The sequence below is a fragment of the Bos indicus genome, chromosome 22 (assembly GCF_029378745.1).
Source record: "Bos indicus isolate NIAB-ARS_2022 breed Sahiwal x Tharparkar chromosome 22, NIAB-ARS_B.indTharparkar_mat_pri_1.0, whole genome shotgun sequence".
Taxonomy (NCBI): Eukaryota; Metazoa; Chordata; class Mammalia; order Artiodactyla; family Bovidae; genus Bos; species Bos indicus.
Genome location: NC_091781.1, coordinates 840,375 through 860,673, shown reverse-complemented (window position 1 = coordinate 860,673; position 20,299 = coordinate 840,375). Strand labels below are relative to the sequence as shown.

Sequence of the window (20,299 nt, the reverse complement as noted above, 5' to 3'; positions counted from 1 at the left end):
AAGGCAGCTCTTGGGGAAGGGGGATCCAGGGGAGAGGCTGTCAGAAAGAAACTGACCACAACTCCGTAAGCACCAGACTACGCTTAGTGTATTCTATAAGATGAGACTTGATAAGGATGAACTTCAAAAGGTATTCCATTCAAAGGACCCATTTCTTAAGCACACCGGACACTTAGTTAGGTCTCAGTTCATTTGAAAATGCCCCAGGTATTTTCACTGTTCACACATTTATAGGAGTTCTTAGGTCATGTGAACAGCTAAGAGAAGACCCATCCAGGTTAGGGGAGGAAGGTGGTCCTGCCTCTAACGGGAGTGAATGAAAATCATGCTGGCAAAGGAGTGGTCATCCGTCACCCTCGCTCGGCCTTCGTGTGGGAGATGCTGACCATCCCGAGCAGCTCCCGTGCACAGCCTCCTGTCCCGGCCCAGGGGGCTCTGACCTTTGCACCTAGGTCTGCTCCCCTTCCCCACACCACCCAGGTTTCCTGTTCTCCAGATCAGCACTCCTAAAGGTGAGGTTCCAGGCAGCCCCAGCCCCGCTGACTGACTGTGCAGCTTAAGGGTGGTGACCAGAGAAGACTCCTCCTAAGAGCTGATTCACCTGCAAAGCACACACCTGCATAGCACCCCGAGGCACCAAACCGCAGACAGGACAGAGACAAACACACATCCAGTCATAGATATTTTCAGTTATTTGGATTTTTTTTTTCATTCTTACATTGTTCCATAAAAGATTACAGTTGAACTTAACCTAAATGATCACTTTACATTATGTCCTTATAAAGCCAAAAGTTGCTGTACGATTAAAGCATATTCATCAGCTCTTAGACATTTCATTTAGTTATTTCTTGAGCATTTATCTGTCAGTGTCCAGTATCATGTGAAATATATATATAATTAAGACAAAATTTCTTATCTCCCCAAACTTATGAACAGGTAAGGAAAACAGATCCATAGAGAGCTAATAGTACAGGAAGAAATGAGGGGGTCAGATCAGGAGAGGTGGGGACCAGATTCCCAGAGGCTGCTCTACAAGCCACATGGGGGCCAGCAAGGTGGGCTCAGCCTGCCAGTCAAGCGCCCGGTGTGGGGATGGCAGTGGTGAGGCAGGTGCCCCACACCCTCTGGAGTCCCGGACGTGGCTCGGTTCCGTTGATGGGAGTGAGAACCAGGCCCTGTCCTGGGAGTTGTCTGAGGGAGCAGTGGGCAGTGACGGAGAGACGCTGAGGGCTGCTGAGGAATGAGGGGCAGGACAGGAGGGGAGGGAATACCACCCAGGGACCTTCAACCCCAACATCATCATGAAAGCCAAGGCCACCATGCAGGTATTGGGGGCCATGGCAGCAGCCTAATTCAAGGTCATGTCAAAAAGGGTGGAGTAGAGAGGATGGATTTGACATCCAGGAGGAAATGATGACAATCACAGCAGTGACGGACCATTCTACTGGGTGCTGTCCTACGTGCTCCATAGGGATTAACTCATTTAATCCTCTGAGTAGCCTGTCTTACATGTGGAGAGAGTGAGGTAAGGGTGTTTAAGTAACGTGCCAAGGTCTCAAGTATATAAGCAGCAAAACTAAGATTTGATCCCAGGCATCCTTGCTCCCACATCTGTGCTTTTCCCCAGCCCTTGATGTCACAGATCAGAGTGGTGCCCCCAGACCAGTGAGCCTAGCAGGTCTCCTGTCCCCGCCCAGCAGAAGCTTGGTGTCTGGAACAGGACAGTCTGACACTTGCCTGCCTCTCCTGAGGGCAGGGCTCAGTGGTGTGGAGGCTGTGCTTCATTGAACTCTACCAGAGCCTTCTGCCTGCCCTCCACTTCCTGTTTATGCCGTCTCCATAGTCCCCAGGTCACATCCCCCCTCTTTCCCACACGGTGGTTAAAAAATCTGCTAGAAACGCAGCTCAGGTCTGCCTCTCCCTCTGGGCTCCTACTGAGAGCTCCAGGATGCTACAGTGCCTGGGAAAGCCGTCTGTGAATGTCAGACCCAACCCGGGCCTTCTTCTGTGAGTGTTGTGCCAGGAACATCTTCACATCCCTCATGGAGTGTCCACAGGTCTGTGCCTTCAGGTCCCAGCCTGAAGGGGGCACTTCAGATCCCCTTTTAACCTCATGGTTGCAACATCCACCTTTGCTGTCCTATGTTAACTGACAAAATAAATATATTCCCTTAAACTGAAGTGAGAATCTCAGAGAAGAACCAGGGAAATGCATTTCCAAGAGGCCCCACGGGGCTTAAACACTGGTGTTGCTTCCTGCGGTTCTGTTTGGATTCTGAGAGTTCACGAGCAGTGTCAGGGCTCTTATCTTTGGTGCTGGTTAAAATCTTAACTGTGTGGGGCACTGAGATGGCCTTTCAAGCCCTCTGTGTTATGTGGGAGAGAAACTGAGGAATAGAGTTTCATGTAAGTTCAAAGGAGCCTAATCTTATCCTGTAATTAGCTCTGACTTTTAAATCCCTCTGGCTGATTGGCTGTCTGCTCCAGAACACATAAACTGTCCCAAGCCTTCTCTGAGAAAACATTGCTCTGGTCCTTTAAAGATCTCAGGAGTAGGAGGAGGGGTAGGGTGGAGGTGCCTTTCATTGTTATATTTACACAGCAGCAGATAAGAGTAGAGACCCCACAAGAGACTGGCCCAGACTTGCCCATGAGTGTCCAGGAGTCTCTGGTAGAGGCATGGGTTGGCGGTGGCCTGCTACAGGGTCGGGAACACTGAGTGCTGCAGTTCATGCACAGGGCCTTTTGAAGGAGGTCGCCTTATCTTCATTACCTCCACCATAGTTTGGTCTCAGGTCAAACAACAGGGAGGGAACACAGCCCCACCCATCAACAGGAAATTGGATTAAAGATTTACTGAGCATGGCCCCGCCCATCAGAACAAGACCCAGTTTCCCTCACAGTCAGTCTCTCCCATCAGGAAGCTTCCATAAGCCTCTTATCCTTGTCCATTAGAGGGCAGACAGAATGAAAACCACAATCACAGAAAACTAATCAAAGTGATCACATGGACCACAGCCTTGTCTAACTCAATGAAACTATGAGCCATGCCATGAAGGATCACTCAAGACAGGCGGGTCATGGTAGAGTTCTGACAAAACATGGTCCACTGGAGAAGGGAATGGCAAACCACTTCAGTATTCTTGCCTTGAGAACCCCATGAACAGTATGGAAAGGCAAAAAGATATGACACTGAAAGAACTCCCCAGATTGGTAGGTGCCCAATATGCTACTGGAGAAGAGTGGAGAAATAACCCCAGAAACAATGAAGAGACGGAGCCAAAGCAAAGACAACACCCAGTTGTGGATGATGTAACTGGGGATAGAAGAAAAGTCCCATGCTATAAAGAACAATATTGCCTAGGAACCTGGAATGTTAGGTACATGAATCAAGACAAATTGGAAAAGGTCAAATAGGAGATGGTAAGAGCAAACATCAAGATTTTAGGAATCAGTGAACTAAAATGGACTGGAATGGGTGAATTTAACTCAGATGACCTTTATATCTACTACTGTAGGTAAGAATCCCTTAGAAGAAATGGAGTAGCCCTCCCAGTCAACAAAAGAGTCCAAAATGCAGTACTTGGGTATAATCTCAAAAATGACAGAATGATCTCTGTTCGTTTCCAAGGCAAACCATTCAGTATCACAGTAATCCAAGTCTATGGCCCAACGAGTAATGCTGAAGAAGCTGAAGTTGAATGGCTCTATGAACACCTACAAGAACTTCTAGAACTAACACCCAAAAAAGATGTCCTCTTCATTACATGAAACTGGAATGCAAAAACAGGAAGTCAAGAGATACCTGGAGTAACAGGCAAATTTGACCTTAGAGTACAAAATGAAGCAGGTCAAAGGCTAACAGAGTTTTGCCAAGAAAATGCACTGCTCATAGCAAACACCTTCTTCCAACAACACAAGAGAAGACTCTACACATGGACATCACCAGATGGTCATACCAAAATCAGACTGATTTTATTCTTTGCAGCCAAAGATGGAGAAGCTCTATACAGTCAGCAAAAACAAGACCAGGAGCTGACTGTGGCTCAGATCATGAACTCCTTATTGCCAAATTCAGACTTAAATTGAAGAAAGGAGGGAAAACCACTGGACCATTCAGGTATGACCTAAATCAAATCCCTTACGATTATACAGTGGAAGGGACAAATACATTCCAGGAATTAGATGTGATAGACAGAGTGCCTGAAGAACTATGGACAGAGGTTTGTGACATTGTACAGGAGGCAGTGACCAAGACCATCCCCCCAGGAAAAAGAAATGCAACAAGGCAAATGGTTGTCTGAGGAGGCCTTACAAATAGCTGAGAAAAGAAGAGATGCTAAAGGCAAAGGAGAAAAGGAAAGACATAAACATTTGAATGCAGAGTTCCAAAGAATAGCAAGGAGAGATAAGAAAGCCTCCCTCAGAGATTAGTGCAAAGAAATTGAGGAAAACAATAGAAGGGGAAAGACTAGAGATCTTCTCAAGAAAATTAGTGATACCAAGGAAACATTTCATGCAATTATGGGCACAATAAAGGACAGAAATGATATGGACCTAACAGAAGCAGAAGATATTAAAAAGAGTGGCAAAAATATACAGAAGAACTGTACAAAAAAAGATCTTCATGACCCAGATAACCATAACAGGGTGATCATGCACCTAGAGCCAGCCATCCTGGAATGCAAAGTCAAGTGGGCCTTAGGAAGCATCACTATGAACAAAGCTAGTGGAGGTGATGGGATTTCAGCTCATCTATTTCAAATTCTAAAAGATGATGCTGTTAAAGTGCTTCACTCAATATGCCAGCAAATCTGGAAAACTCAGCAGTGGCCACAGGACTGGCAAAGGTCAGTTTTCATCACAATCCCACAGAAAGGCAATGCCAAAGAATGTTCTAACTATTGCACAATTGCACTCATCTCACACGCTAGCAAAGTAATGCTCAAAATTCTCCAAGCCAGGCTTCAACAGTACATGAACTTCCAGATGGAAGTTCAAGATGTTCAAGATGTTCAAGCTGGGTTTAGAAAAGGCCAAAGAACCGGAGATCAAATTGCCAACATCCATTGGGTCATTGAAAAAGCAAGTGAATTCAGAAAAATATCTACTTCTGCTTTATTGACTGCGCCAAAACTTTTGACTGTGTGGATCACAGCGAACTGTGGAAAATTCTTCAAGAGATGGGAATACCAGACAACCTCACCTACCTCTTGAGAAATCTGTATGCAGGTCAAGAAACAACAGTTAGAACCAGACTGGAACAATAGACTAGTTCCAAATCGGGAAAGGAATATGTCAAGGCTGTATATTGTCACTTTGTTTATTTAACTAATATGCAGAGTACATCATGTGAAATGCCAGGCTGGATGAAGTACAAGCTAGAATCAAGATTTCCAGGGGAAATATCAAAAACCTCAGATACACAGATGACACCACCCTTATGGCAGAAAGCAAAGAAGAACTAAAGAGCCTCTTGATGAAAGGGAAAGAGGAGAGCAAAAAAGCTGGCTTCAGACTCAACATTCAAAAGACTAAGATCATGGCATCCAGTCCCATCACTTCATGGCAGATAGATGGGGAAACAATGGAAACAGTGAAAAATTTTATTTTGGGGGGCTCCAAAATCACTGCAAATGGTGACTGCAGCCATGAAATTAAAAGTCACTTGCTCCTTGGAAGAAAAGCTCTGACCAATCTAGACAGCGTATTAAAAAGCAGAGACATTACTTTGCCAACAAAGGTCCATCTAGTCAAAGCCATGGTTTTTCCAGTGGTCATGTACGGATGTGAGAGTTGGACTGTAAAGAAAACAGAGCAGCGAAGAATTGATGCTTTTGAACTGTGGTGTTGGAGAAGACTCGAGAGTCCTTTGGACTGAGATGACATCCAACTAGTCCATCTTAAAGGAAATCAGTCCTGAATATTCAATGGAAGGACTGATGCTGAAGCTGAAACTCCACTATTTTGGCCACCTGATAGGACCAGCTGACTCATTAAAAAGACCCTCATGCTGGGAAAGATTGAAGGCAGGAGGAGAAGGGGATGATAGAGGATGAGATGGTTGGATGGCATCATCAACTTGATGGACATGAGTTTGAGCAAGCTCCAGGAGTTGGTGATGGACAGAAAAGCCTGGCGTGCTGCAATACATGGGGTCGCAAAGATTTGGACACAACTGAGAGAGCGAACTGAACCAAATGCTGGGGTATTGGGATATTTTCTGGTATCTGGGCATCTGGCATTTGGCAGTCTCTGTGGTAGCAGCCAAGTTTCACTTGGAGACCCCAGCATGAAATTATGGACACAGTCCCAATGGTGGCCTCAGAGCACTTGGTTTGTGTAGCAGCAGCTCAGCCTCGGGACCTGGGTCAGCTCTCAGGGCAGTTGTGTGGGTGCTGGGTCTGCCAGTACCTGGAGAGGTTTCTTTACAGGTGAGTTTGCCATGCCTGACTTGGAATTGTCAGTTGCCATGATCACTCATTCATACCCTCATTCTTCTTCAACAAGCTGTTATTTTGTTTGTTTCATTTTTTTTTAACTTTACAATATTATATTGGTTTTGCCATATATCAACATGAATCCGCCACAGGTATACACATGTTCCCCATCCTGAACCCTCCTCCCTCCCCGTACCATCCCTCTGCGTCATCCCAGTGCATTGAAACAAGCTGTTATTTAAAAATGTATCCAGTGTACCAGATTCTCTGTTGGGCATATAAAGAGGCAGAATGGAAGTTCATAGTGATAGTTAATTGTAGCTGGAAATGCCCTCTGCTGTCCTCCCTGTGGGTTTAGTGAACCCTTCAGGGGACAAGGCTGATGCTAGAAACCCCGTGAAGGTGGAGAGGAGCCAAGGAGTAGAATGCCTTCTGTGTTTGGAAGCCCTGCTTCTTTCTCCATCTCCATACTCCATCCATAAATAACTATTCCTAACCTGGAAGTGCTGCTCCAGGGAAGCACCTACCAGTTTCCCCTTGAGTAGACATGAGCCGATTAACCTTATTTCCTGGCACCTGAGAAATCTTAGGAAGGGAAGCAATTAAATCAAACAGCATCTTCAACATTCAGGAGCTTTCTAAATCATACAAAGGAGACTTGGAAATCAGTCACCTTTTTACAGGAAAGAAGAACACAAAAGGCCTCAAAAATAGCCCTCCAAGACTAATTCCTAGTAATGTCTTTATAAGACCCTATTTTCTTATGAGGACTTCCCTGGTGGCTCAGACAGTAAAGAATCTGCCTACAAGAGACCTGGGTTTGATCCTTGGGTTGGGAAGATCCCTTGATGAAATCCATGGATAGAGGAGCCTGGTGGGCTACAGTCCATGGGGTCACAAAGTGTCGGACAAAACGAGTGACTTTCATTCACTCACTCACTCATCTTCCTAATTTTTCATTTTGCTTTGATATGACAAGTTAATTTTTAGTTTTTACCTAGTATGTATCAAAAGGAAGTAAAGCATTTGCCAGAAAATGTGGGATCTACTCTTATCTACAAGTGTTCCCTGCACTTGCACTAAAATAAATACAGCTGTGTACAAAAAGCTGAAAAGTAATGAAGAGTTGGTTGAATTCCATTCATTTCCATTTTTTGCCCTTCAATAAGCATTTCTATTTTTTGCCCTTCAATAAGCATTTCCATGATGCCCGCCCTTCCCTGGAGAGGTTATGAGTGTCAGCTGTAAAGGAGGCTGGAAGTGTGGTCCACTTCCCTGACTGGAGAGAGGAGAGGTACTTCTGTGAATAAGTGGGAGAGAATGTGGTCCCAACAACATAGGCTTCTCCTGCCTGCCAGGCCTGGCTTGGGAGCGAGGGCTGCCAAGCTTGTGACAACAGGTTAGAGCTTGGGAAGGTCAAAGGAGTTTAGCTCATCTGGGCGGGCATCAAGCCAGAAGTAGGAGCAGGAAGTGACCCCACCTGTCAGGGGAGGAAGGGCAGGTAACAAAAACACCAAGGAGGCTGTGGACAAGGATGAGAGGTCAGGGTCACAGTCAGCCCTTCATATCCATAGTTCTGCATCTGCAGAATCAGCCAACCATGGATCAAAAATACTTGGGAAGAAAATTCCAGAAAGCTAAGAAAAAAAAACACCAAAACTTGAATTTGCTGGGCGCAGGCAACTGTTTACACAGCATTTACATTGTATTTACAACTAATTACTTTGTATGAGGTATTGTAAGTAATCTAGAGATAATTTAAAGTACACATACGCAAGAGGATGTGTGTATGTTACATACAAATACTATGCCATTTTTTATAAGGGACTTGAATATTTATGAATTTTGGTTGGGAGGTGGCAGTGGGAGGGGTTCCTGGAACCAGTTTCATGGGTACCAAGGGACTGCACGTCTGAGAATTCACTAAATGTCAGGCACTGCGCTGGGTGCTTCTCAAATATTCTTTCTCTTACAGCCTTCTTTTTTTTCATATTAGAATCCATTTATTAGTTTTTTAAAAATTCAAATTACAGAGCACAAAAGACAATTTTGTATCTATTTTGACAATATCTTTGAGATTTTTCTCAGTTTGAGATGTTATGAAAAAGCAGGTCTCCATACAGCTGGTGAGAACAGAAACTCTCTCTTGACATGGTTCGTTAAACAAAACTGGAACACAGGCCAGTTAACTCATTTTATTCCATGAAGATAGAATGAAAGATTATATGAGCTTTCACAACTGGAACAACCAGAAGAGAACCATAGGTGATTCATTGTATCCAAATAGAGGACAGTTTTCAGCACAGATTAGTTCCTCAGATCTATTCATTCTGAAGGCCTTGTGGCAATTTATAGGGCAGACTACATTTCCATGAAAGGAATATGATGTATATAAATCCTGAATCTAGGGAAGTGTATGTAGAGAGTAATATCCTCTTTGGCCTAGTAGGCGGTCGGGGAGCAGGGTGGGGTAAATACCAAAGTCATCTCTTAACATCAAAGCCTGGCAGTAAACAAGTGTCTGTAATATCAATAACACATACATTAAACATTAACTAATCAGAATTTTTCTATATTTCTATGCATATTGGCATATTACTCAAACACTGACGGTGTTAATGGGAAAAGAATTCCAATATTATGAGTAATAAATAATACCTAAGATTTCTCCAGATAAACTGCTGGGGCTCTCTTAAGTACAGAAACAATTTGAGAAAAGCAAATTTTTTTTTTATTGGAGTATAATTGCTTTACAGTGTTGTGATAGTTTCTGCTATACAGCAAAGTGAGTCAGTTACACGTATTCATATATCCACTCAGATTCCTTCCCATCTAGGCCACCACAGATCATTGAGTAGAGTTTCCTGTGCTACACAAGAGGTTCTCATTAGTTATCGGTTTCATATATGGTAGTGTATATTTGTGGAGAAGCAATGGCACCCCACTCCAGTACTCTTGCCTGGAAAATCCCATGGACAGAGGAGCCTGGTAGGCTGCAGTCCATGGGGTCGCTGAGGGTCGGACATGACTGAGCGACTTGCCTTTCACTTTTCACTTTCCTGCACTGGAGAAGGAAATGGCAACCCACTCCAGTGTTCTTGCCTGGAGAATCCCAGGGACAGGGGAGCCTGGTGGGCTGCCATCTATGTGGTCGCACAGAGTCGGACACGACTGAAGTGACTTAGCTGCAGTGTCTATTTGTCAATCCCAATCTCCCAGTTCATCCCCTCTTCCCACTTAGTTTCCATGCATTTGTTCACTACATCTGTCACTCTGTTTCTGCTTTGCAAAGAAGTTCATCTGTATCATTTTCTAGAGCCCTCTATATTATACAATGCTTTTTTTTTTTCTCTTTCTGACTTGCTTCACCCTGTATAACAGTCTCTAGGTCCATTCATGTCTCTGCTGCTGCTACTGCTGCTAAGTCGTTTCAGTTGTATCCAACTCTGTGCGACCCCATAGACGGCAGCCCACCAGGCTCCCCGTCCCTGGGATTCTCCAGGCAAGAACACTGGAGTGGGTTGCCATTTCCTTCTCCAATGCATGAAAGTGAAAAGTGAAAGTGAAGTCGCTCATTCGTGTCCGACTCCTAGCAACCCCATGGACTGCAGCCTACCAGGCCCCTCCATCCATGGGATTTTCCAGGCAAGAGTACTGGAGTGGGTTGTCATTGCCTTCTCTGATTCATGTCTTTACAGACGGCATTTCATTCCTTTTATGGGCTGAGTGATATTCCACAGTATATATGTACCACATCTTCTTTTTCCATTCCTCTGTTGATGGACCTTTAAGTTCCTTCCATGTCCTGGCTATTATAAATAGTGATGCAGTGAATTTTGAGAGTCATGCATCCTTTCAGATCATAGTTTTCTCTGGATTTATGCCCAGAACTGAGATTGCTGGGTTATATGGTACCTCTATTTTTAGTTTTTTAAGAAACCTCCATTCTGTTCTCCATAGTAGCTGCACCAATTTACATTCCCACCAACAGTGTCAGAGGGTTCCCTTTTCTCCACACCCTCTCCAACATTATTATAGATTTTTTGATAATGGCCGTTCCAACTGGTGTGAAGTGATACTTCATTGTAGTTTTCAATTTTATTTTTCTAATAGTAATGTTGAGCATCTTTTCATGTGCTTCATGGCCACCTGTATGTCTTCTTCATAGAAATGTCTATTTAGCTCTCCCCCCCACAATTTTTTATGGGGTTGTTTTTTGTTTTTTGTTTTTTTGATATTGAGCTACATCAGCTGCTTATATATTTTGGAGATTAAACCTTTGTCAATTGCTTCATTTGCAAATATTTTCTCCCATTCTGAAGACTGTCTTTTGGTTTTGCTTATAGTTTCCTTTGCTATGCCAAAGCTTTTGTTTAATTAGATCCCATTTGCTTATTTTTGTTTTTATCTTCATTAGGAGGTAGATCAAAAAAGATCTTGCTATGCTTTATGTCAAAGAGCGTTCTGCCTGTGTTTTCCTCTAAGTGTTTTATAGTGGCAAGCCTTACATTTAGGTCTTTAACCCATTTTGAGTTCATTTTTGTGTATGGTATTAGGAGTGTTCTAGTTTCATTCTTTTACATGTAGCTGTCCAGTTGAAGAGGCTGTCTTTTCTTCATTGTATAGTCTTTCCTCCTTTATCATAGATTTGGTGACCATAGGTACATGGGTTTATCTCTGAGCTTTCTGTCCTATACCATTGAGCTACATTTCTGTTTTTGTGCCAGTACCATACTGTCTTGATGACTGTAGCTTTCTAGTATAGTCTGAAGTCAGGGAGCCTGATTCCTCCAACTCCATTTTTCTTTCTCAAGATTCCTTTGGTTATTCGGAGTCTTTTGTGTTTTCATACAAATTGTAAAATTTTTGTTCTAATTCTGTGAAAAATGCCACTGGTAGCTTAGTAGGGATTGCATTGAATCTGTAGATTGCTTTGGGTAGTATAGTCGTTTTCACAATATTCATTCTTCCCATTTGAGAACATGGTATTTCTCTCCATCTGTTTGTTTCATCTTTGATTTCATTGATCAGTATCTTACAGTTTTCTGCATACAGGTCTTTTGCATCCTTAACAGCCTTGATTCTGATTAGCACAGTTATGGAGGCAGCCAGGGAGAGGGTGAGGATTGGTACTTTGTAAAATCAAATTTAAAAGCCATGTGATTTCCATTTAAAAAGAAAAACAAAACTGGACAAAAACCTTCACTGGTAGTGAATCATGTAAGATAGTCCAGGACAGTGTGATGAGAGCCCTGGGCCCTGGGGAGGCAGTGCCCCATATGAACTGGCCCAGGGTGGCAAAGCCAGGCAAGAGGCAGCAGCCATTCTGAGTAGCATGCGGCCAGGTTTTGGCCCTACAGTGGGGCTCCTTCTCTGTCGCTGGCCTCTTCTACTTGTTCATTTGAGCTTGAAACTTGAGTAACTGGATGGAGATCAGTTAGCCTCTTCATCCTTGGAGCGGATCAATGGTCACTGATGTTGCCAGGTCCAAGTCACTGTGTCTGTGGAGGGCAGTTCGCCCACGCGTAGACTTCAGGTCAGATACTGTTGCGTGACACTGAACGCGGCACTGAGGCGGCCACCCCTCCCGTGTGGCCCTGTGTTTCAGGGCATGAATTACCTGGAAGACCGGCGCTTGGTGCATAGGGACCTGGCAGCCAGGAACGTGCTGGTGAAGACGCCGCAGCACGTGAAGATCACAGACTTCGGGCTGGCCAAGCTGCTGGGTGCCGAGGAGAAGGAGTATCATGCAGAAGGAGGCAAGGTGAGCGGCTGGCTTGTCGACAGGCACACACTCTCCTGAAGCAGACTGACCAACTCAGGGCCATTCTCAGGACCTTCTAGGTGAGGTCACAGTGCCACCAGCTCTGGGTCTGGCCAGGCTCCAGAGCTGCCTGGGGAGAAGCATTTCCTGGGAAGGTGAATAGAGATGTTTCTGACACACCCAGAAGCCAAAGGCAGTAAATGTGAATTCAGCTTCATCTGTAGGGGACTATTAGCCAGTTAGGTTTCCACCTCCTGCTCCAGGGTAAAGACCCTTCGGAAGAACATCTTGAAATGTCATAGCTGATTTGGCAGCAAGGAAAGTTTCCTGTGATTGTTCCAGGACCTCCCGAGGGGCGCTGGCCATGATGGACTTGGCTTCTTCCTCTGGACAGGCCTGGGGCTTCTCCAGGGGGCTTTCCCAGCAGTGAGGGGTGCAGGTCTCCAGATACACCCTTCAGAACACTCTAGATCAGCTGTACACGTCTTCAGTTTCACACTGCCTTGCATGACTCCAAGCAGCTGGCCCTGTAAGCACCCACAAACACAGGGCACGACCAGGGTCCCCAGCTACCAGCCCATGCACGCAGCTCAGCAGAGGAGCCCACAGACAGACCAAAGGCCCTCCTCAGTCCTGGGGTCTGACAGAGACCCTGTCCTCTGCCAGACAAACCTCTCCTCCTGCTGGGAAGGAGCCCTGGGCCTGGGGGGCAGGGTGTGGGTGGCCTGGTTTTCTCACCTTTGTCATTTTCAATTTCTCCCTTTGTCATTTTTTTTTTCAATAGAAGGAAGCTAATAGTTGTCTTATTACTTTTACCTCTCATCATTCCAAGGTCCCTATCAAATGGATGGCTTTGGAATCAATTTTACACCGAATTTATACCCATCAGAGTGATGTCTGGAGCTATGGTGAGTCAGAATCCTGAGGCTGGTGAATCAAGGCTGAGACTGTGCTGGCTTGCACTGTTGATGTGCTTTGTACACTCTGCCATGTGAGACACTGACTACAATAGAAAACATGAAAAAGGAAATTGAGTCTAACTACCGTCCTGAGCCTGAGCGTCACTGGAGGTAATAGTGAGCTTGTCAGGAGAGAGAGTAACAAGAGGGAAAGAATGTGAACCTGGGAAATGCCTGTACCCCAAAGTCAAGCAGGTATAACCTCTCGCTGTGAATTTGAAGTGAACCAAAGGGAGATGACAAATCAGGTTTCGTGTGGAAGTGTTTCCGGTAGAGGGTGTGGTTCTACAGTGGACTGACTCAGTGACCGCAGCTCCGTGTACTGAGTGGTTATCTTTGTGCTCGACAAAACGCACTGTGAGAGTGTGTCTTTGGGGAAATATGAGGAAAGTAGCTGCTGCTTCCAGCTCTCATGAAGGCCATCTCACCAGGACCTGCTTCTTTCTTCCTCCAAATCCCACGCAGCCTGTGCTCTGTCCTCTGCCCAGCTTCCCTCTCCTCAGACACACCTTTCATGCTCTCGTCTTGTTCTCTGTCAGAGGGGCTCCAGAGCCTTCAAGAGCCTCGCCTTTCAGGAAAGCATTTCCACTGGTTGCTGTGCTGGGTACTACCCACTGTTATGCAGTCAGCCCCCCCCTGTACCGCCAAATCAGCCCAAAGGCTGCAAAACAGCTGATCTGCATTGAATGGTGAACATCAGTCTATCCCAGCTATCAAAGCAATAGAGGTGAATCACCCACTCATAGAACATGTATTTGAGGAGAGTAATATTATAAGGAGTTTCCAAGAGGAATGCTGTCATTATCACAAAACAGAATCATTCAGGATATCTCCCATTTAGCATTTCTTTTACAGCATTATTAACTTCCTAATATTCCAATTAAATTTTTAAGATTTTCATGGATTTTTGTCTATCTCTCCTGCTATTAAATTTTTAAAAATGTCATGGGCCTTTGTCTATCTCTCCTGCTATAATATAAGCTTTATGAAGACAGAAATCTTTGTGAATGAATATGTGAATTTTCATTTATACCTGTGAGCTGAACTGCTTACAGTTGACGAACTAGATAAGGAAACAAAAGTATTCTGATACCTTGTTATTTTCAGCTGTGTTCAAGAAGTGTCTGCTCCCCTGGAGGGACAGGGAGAAATGCTGCTTTTCCTGTTTGTGGTTCTGCCCAGACCCGTCATTGTCATTGTTGCCACACAGCCCAGTGTGGTGACACACACCCCCTTCCAGCGACACTACGCAGGGGCTCCTCCTGGGTCTTCTCTGGGCTTGTTTTGTACTCATTCATCTATTCTCCAGACAGCTGGCAAAAATATTTTAAACTACATTAGACTTTTACTTCTCTGCTTAACCTCCTTCTTTGATTTTCCAAATATGCTCCAGATAAAACCTAAAACCCTGACCGTGGTCAAGAGTGGTATGGGCCCCTGCCTTTCCCAGCTGCCCACCTGTGTTCTCCCCTTGCCCCATGTGCCCACTTGCAGACTGCAGGGCCACGTCTGCCCAGTAAATGAAAATTCTCAAACTCAGTGACTTAATCCCTCTGGGTGATTATAACCAGCATCAGAAAGCAGCGTCAGCACAGGGTTATGTTTTTCATCTCAGTGGAAATTGTGCTGTCAAGTGATTACGATCTGCTGTTCTGGCAGTACATCAGAATTGTTACAATATGAACCTGAATTTTTAGTTTAAAAAACATATCCTGTTACTCTACTCTCTAGACTCTAGTCAAGGCAAAATATTTTAGTCAGGAACCTGCATGTTCCACTTACCAGTTGAAAAGAGAGAGAATTCATACCAACTTCCAACCCTACTCATACCCCGCAGCCAGGCATACACACGGCCCTCTTTCACCATTTGTCCCAAAACCTGAAAAGTTTGCTTTCCTTTAGGAAGTCATTGTGTGTGTGTGTGTTAAATGCAATGTGTAAACCTAGTTTAAACCTGGACATGAGATTTTCTTTTTTTGATCAAGTCCATAATGACTCTGTGGTGGGAAGGACAGAAGGATTATTAATATTTTCTTGTTCCTGGACCATGGCTTTTCTTCATTCTTCAACCTTGCATCTGCATGTTAATTCAGATCATTCAGTTTTGGAATGGCCTTTAGAAAATCCACCATGCAGATCCATGGTATTTAGAGGTCAGTTCTAAAGAAAAGGGGTCGTTAGACTAGTTGGAGATTAGGAACCACCCCCTGCACTCCCTGTGTGGTTTGGGGACTCAAGACTCAGGCCCACTATGCTCATCACTAGAGGCACCCAGGGTATCGTGCTGTCCAGATGGGGACATGCTGCTCATCACATTTGTGTTTCTGGAGCAGAGAATTCCATCAAGGGAGGCATTTAGGTAGAAAGACCATCAGAACTTCAGAACAGTCTGAAAAAACACCAATTCTAATAGTACTCTTGCTTTAATTTTTTTAATCATGGTGATTTATTGAAGTTGAAATTTAAAATATGGAGTTTTTATATTTATCAAAAGGAACAGAGGTTTTTATCTCTAATTTTTTTATTCTTTAAAAACACAATTTATAGTTAGTTAAGTCTCTTGGGGCGCACGTCTGACTGTGTAACTCCTGCTCCATAGACCAGGCATGTCTCAGAGAGGTGGTGTCTTGTGCTGTTATTACTAAAGTTTGCTACTTATTGGCTACTTACTATTTGCCTGGCATTGTCTGAACTTTGAAGTTGTGTTATCTTGTTTGATCTCACAACCATCCTATGAGACAGACGCTGAACTGAGGCTTCCAGGACCGAGCAAATTGCCCAAGGCCACAGAAACAGGGGTTTTTAAACGTTGGAACAGTATGTCAACAATGATGACTAAAGACAAGATGCTGTGATTATTATTGACTCATAAAGCAACCCCTGCTGCCTCTTAGGAGTCACTGTTTGGGAGTTGATGACCTTTGGATCCAAGCCTTACGATGGAATCCCTGCGAGTGAGATCTCGACTGTCCTGGAGAAAGGAGAGCGCCTCCCACAGCCACCCATCTGCACCATCGACGTCTACATGATCATGGTCAAGTGTGAGTGGCCAGCGGGACCTGTCACTGGGCTGCCCTGAGCCACACCCCAGGTCTTAGACTCCCTAAGACACTCTATCACAGCCTATAGGCAGGCACATTCGTCAACCCCTTCTCAGGGCACTTCACCAGAAGCGCATACCTGCTGCACTGAGCACTGTGAGCTAATGTCACACTCAGCACTGTGAGCTGATGTTTTCAAGCAAACAAGTCAAGTCAGAAGCCCCCAGAAGCTGTTGTATCAAACACTCTGCTCTCTGAGTTGCTCAATGAAAAACCTGCCCCACATTTTGAAGCCTGTTACCAGAGAGACTGTTTTTAAATGCCTAACGGTGAATAGCCACACGAGATTAGTAGAATCAACACTTCTGCTTTGACTTAAACCTTTCAGATATTGGATTTACGTGAGGCCTTCTGCAGTGTAGCAGGTAAACATTGTAATCCAAGTAAGAGTGTATGGCTTGATTGTGACACTACTTCGCTGTCAGAATCCCAAGTTCAGTAGGCTCTGGGGGTAGTATTACATATATGATGAGAATTTACACAGAAAGCAGCCCAGGGAGTGTGAGAGAGCCAAATCCATGTCAGTATTGAGCCTTTCTGAACTTTAGACCACAGAGCTAATCAGTTGTGACTTCCTTGCTTTAGGTTGAGGAAGCTGGTATCCAGAGAGGTCACATGGTTTGTCTGAGGTCACATAGCAGCCTGGCCTAAAATAGCTTGACGTCCTGCTGATAGAAAACAAATGTGAACTCTCAGGGTCATGAGGATTTCCAGTCAACAGCTGTTCCTCCAGCATGTTTAATCTAGACCTGGATCGTTGTGTCATCAGATGCAGTGGCGTGGTCAACAGGAGCGTCCTCCACACGAAGGCACTGAGCGTCCTGTCACGCGCATGTGTGATTGCTGAGTGTGACACAGTGAAATGCCAGGGAATGGCACTCCCAAGCGCTGAGCTTCTTAGAAAGTTCCTAAATTTCCCTAAATCTGGTTTCCAACTTACTAGACTGCTGAGTGAATGTGGATGAGGCTGAATGTCAAGTGAGAACTTTACGGAGAGTCGAGACCCAGGGCTCCCTACAGTCAGAGCAGTTCACAGAAAGTGAAGCCTGTCATTCGGCTGCTGGGTCACTTAAGATGATGACACCGTAATGACCCTTGGAAGGGCAGGCACAGGAAATTAGAGCATGTTATTGCCATTCTGACTCAAATATGTGACGTCATCATGGTCTTTAAACAGTAATCAGTGCCTGCTTGCCAAGACTGAAAAACCTGTCACAAAGATTAGGTTTCATCCTCCTTTATTTGTCTTAAAGAGTCCCCCCATAAATACTTTCAGGGATGCCATCTTTATCAGTTCTTTTAGGGTTCTAACTGAACTGACTTCCCTCCTTCCTTCCCCAGGCTGGATGATAGATGCAGACAGTCGCCCAAAGTTCCGTGAGTTGATCCTTGAATTCTCCAAGATGGCCCGAGACCCCCAGCGCTACCTTGTCATCCAGGTACGGTCCGCTCCCCCGCTCCTCCCCAGGAGGATCCTGTAGTGAGCTCACACATCCCTGTAGTACCGCGGCGATGCAGCTCGCTGCCTCCCAGGCTGCACCAGAAACCGTCAGGCATTAGAGCAAGCACAGCTCAAGGTGGACTAAGTCAAGTTCACCATGGGGCCCCCAACTGTCCGCCACTGTGTGAGCCCAGCACACTTGGCGCCCCCTCATCTTCATGGTCCCTTTAGCCAAAGCTTCATATCTGTCTCTGGGGAACCAGGGCTTTGGTGTGGGGCAAATCTGGCTTCAGATTCTTGACTCTCCACTTTAGGTTAACCAAACCAAGCTCATGGAACTTTAAAGATTCAGTGAAATAATAAATGCAGAATGCATTGCAGAGCACCTGAAGCAGTTCCAGGAATGTGTGTGTTCTAGGGGGAGGGTCCCCACACCCCCAGGCAAGCACTTCTCCAGCACCAGCTGGTGTCCTGCAATTCAGCTCAGTCTGACACTGTCCACCTGGGACAGCATCAGAGGCCATACTCCTCCACATCAGATGCCAGTGCCAAGTCCAGATGCTTCTGACCTACCAGCTAAAGGCTGGAGGTTCTCACTCCCCCTCTGCTTAGGTTCCATTTATTTGCTAGAGCAGCTCACAGAACTCAAGGAAACATTCTACTCACTAGACCACTGCTTGATTATAAATGGATATAATGCAGGAGTGGCCAGATGGAAGAGATGCAGAGGGGAGGTGTAGGGGAAGGGCATGGTTTCCATGCTCTCTCAGGCACTGCTCTTCCCCAAATCTCCACGTGCTCACCATCCTGGAAAGACTCTGAACCTCATCCTTTCGGGCCTTTATGGAGACTTCATTACATAGGCATGATTAAATCATTGACCCCCAGTAGATTTGACCCCCAGGCCCTCTGCCCTCACTGAAGGTCAGGGTCTAGACTGAAAGTTCTAACCCTCACATGGGATTCTAATCATGTGGCTCTACTGGTCACCAGCCCCCATCTTTCAGTGCTCCCAAAAATCTCCTCATTAACATAAGAGACACTGAGGAAATTCCACGGGTTTAGGAGCTCTGCAGTGCGGAAGACCTGGGTTCCATCCCTGGGTTGGGAAGATCCCCTGGAGAAGTGAACAGCTACCCACTCCAGTATCCTCGCCTGGAGAATTCCATGGACAGAGGAGCCTGCCAGGCTACAATCCATGGGGTCGCAAAGAGTCGAACGTGACTGAGTGACATTCACTTTGAGGAATTCTGTGCCAGGAGCAGGGATGAAGAACAAAAGTGCCTTTTTTACTGCACATAGCACAGCACGCAGTGAAGGCTGTGCCTCCAGCACCTCTTTTACCTCCTGAGCTGTCTGCATTTCCTTTGAGGACTTTGGGACGTCAGGGAATTTTCAGTGTTTTCATTTCAGCCAGGGGGTGGGGAATGGGGGAAGGGAGGAGGAACTGTATTTTGGAGAACCCGCGGGGGAAGGGGGCGGGTTATTAGAGCTAAACTGGCAAATATACAGGCACCTGCAGACCACAGACCACACCTCGATAGCAAGGGAGTGGGACAGCAGCTCTCTGGCCTTTCTGATGGTCTCACAATCTCTGTGCCAGGGGGACGAGAGAATGCATTTGCCAAGCCCTACGGACTCCAACTTCTACCGCGCCCTGATGGATGAGGAGGACATGGAGGATGTTGTGGATGCTGATGAGTACCTCGTCCCCCAGCAGGGCTTCTTCCACAGCCCCACCACCTCCCGGACACCCCTCCTCAGCTCGCTGGTACCAAAGTCACTCTTTCTTAAGCTCTGCCTCTTGGTTTGAACAGATTGAGTTTTAGAGAAAATAATACCCATCTTGTGGAACTTAACCAGATGGTGAAGCTAAAATCAGAATGAATCAATTGAGTGTATCAGTTATTTTATTGCATTGCAACAACTGCGTCATAATCTTTTTGGTCCATTAAGGAACAGAGTTAAATCAGAACTAAACCTAGTTTTCTCATACTAATGCGTCAAGATGAAATCAAGCCCCTTTAAATGTCCCTTCTCCCTGAGGCCCCTTCCTGCTCTCAGTGGAGATGGTTGAGTGTCCGCCTGCATCATAAACACTGTGATTCTTTTTCAGAGCACCTCCAGCAACACTCCCACTGTGACTTGCGTTGATAGAAATGGGGTAGGTATCAACATCTACAAACCAGAATTAAATAACATCTCTGTACCCCAGATCTATTAGACATAAGAAGTACCCACCTTAACCTGAATAATTGTGATTTCCTTCCTGTATTGCTTCTTCCCTTGATCCCTACTCTGTGGCCAGAAATTAGCTATCATTTCTCAAAGTGCTATTGAAAATGTGATTCATGGACCAGCAGCATCATGCAGTTCCTGGACCTGGCAGTTTGTTAGAAACGCAGACTGTCGGGCCCCTACCCCAAATCTACTGACACAGGATCTGCTGGGAGGCGTCTGGCCATCTGTGAGCTCGCCTTCCAGGCAATGCTGATGCTTGATATGTGAAGCCCTGATTAGATCCACACTTACCAATGCAGAAGCCACTAGCCATGTGTGGCTACTTAAATTTAAATGTTAATTAATTAAAGTTA

At 45.4% G+C, this 20,299-nt stretch overlaps 1 protein-coding gene across 1 annotated transcript in view; it reads left to right on the top strand.

Annotated features, from left to right (window-relative positions):
- Positions 1-20,299, top strand: part of EGFR (epidermal growth factor receptor) — a 221,354-nt gene that overhangs the window by 192,107 nt on the left and 8,948 nt on the right. Inside the window, exons 21-26 of the mRNA XM_019984353.2 lie at positions 12,049-12,204; positions 13,037-13,112; positions 16,058-16,204; positions 17,606-17,703; positions 19,309-19,476; positions 19,822-19,869. Of these exons, the coding sequence (XP_019839912.2) occupies positions 12,049-12,204; positions 13,037-13,112; positions 16,058-16,204; positions 17,606-17,703; positions 19,309-19,476; positions 19,822-19,869 (693 nt within the window). The remainder of the gene's footprint in view (positions 1-12,048; positions 12,205-13,036; positions 13,113-16,057; positions 16,205-17,605; positions 17,704-19,308; positions 19,477-19,821; positions 19,870-20,299) is intronic.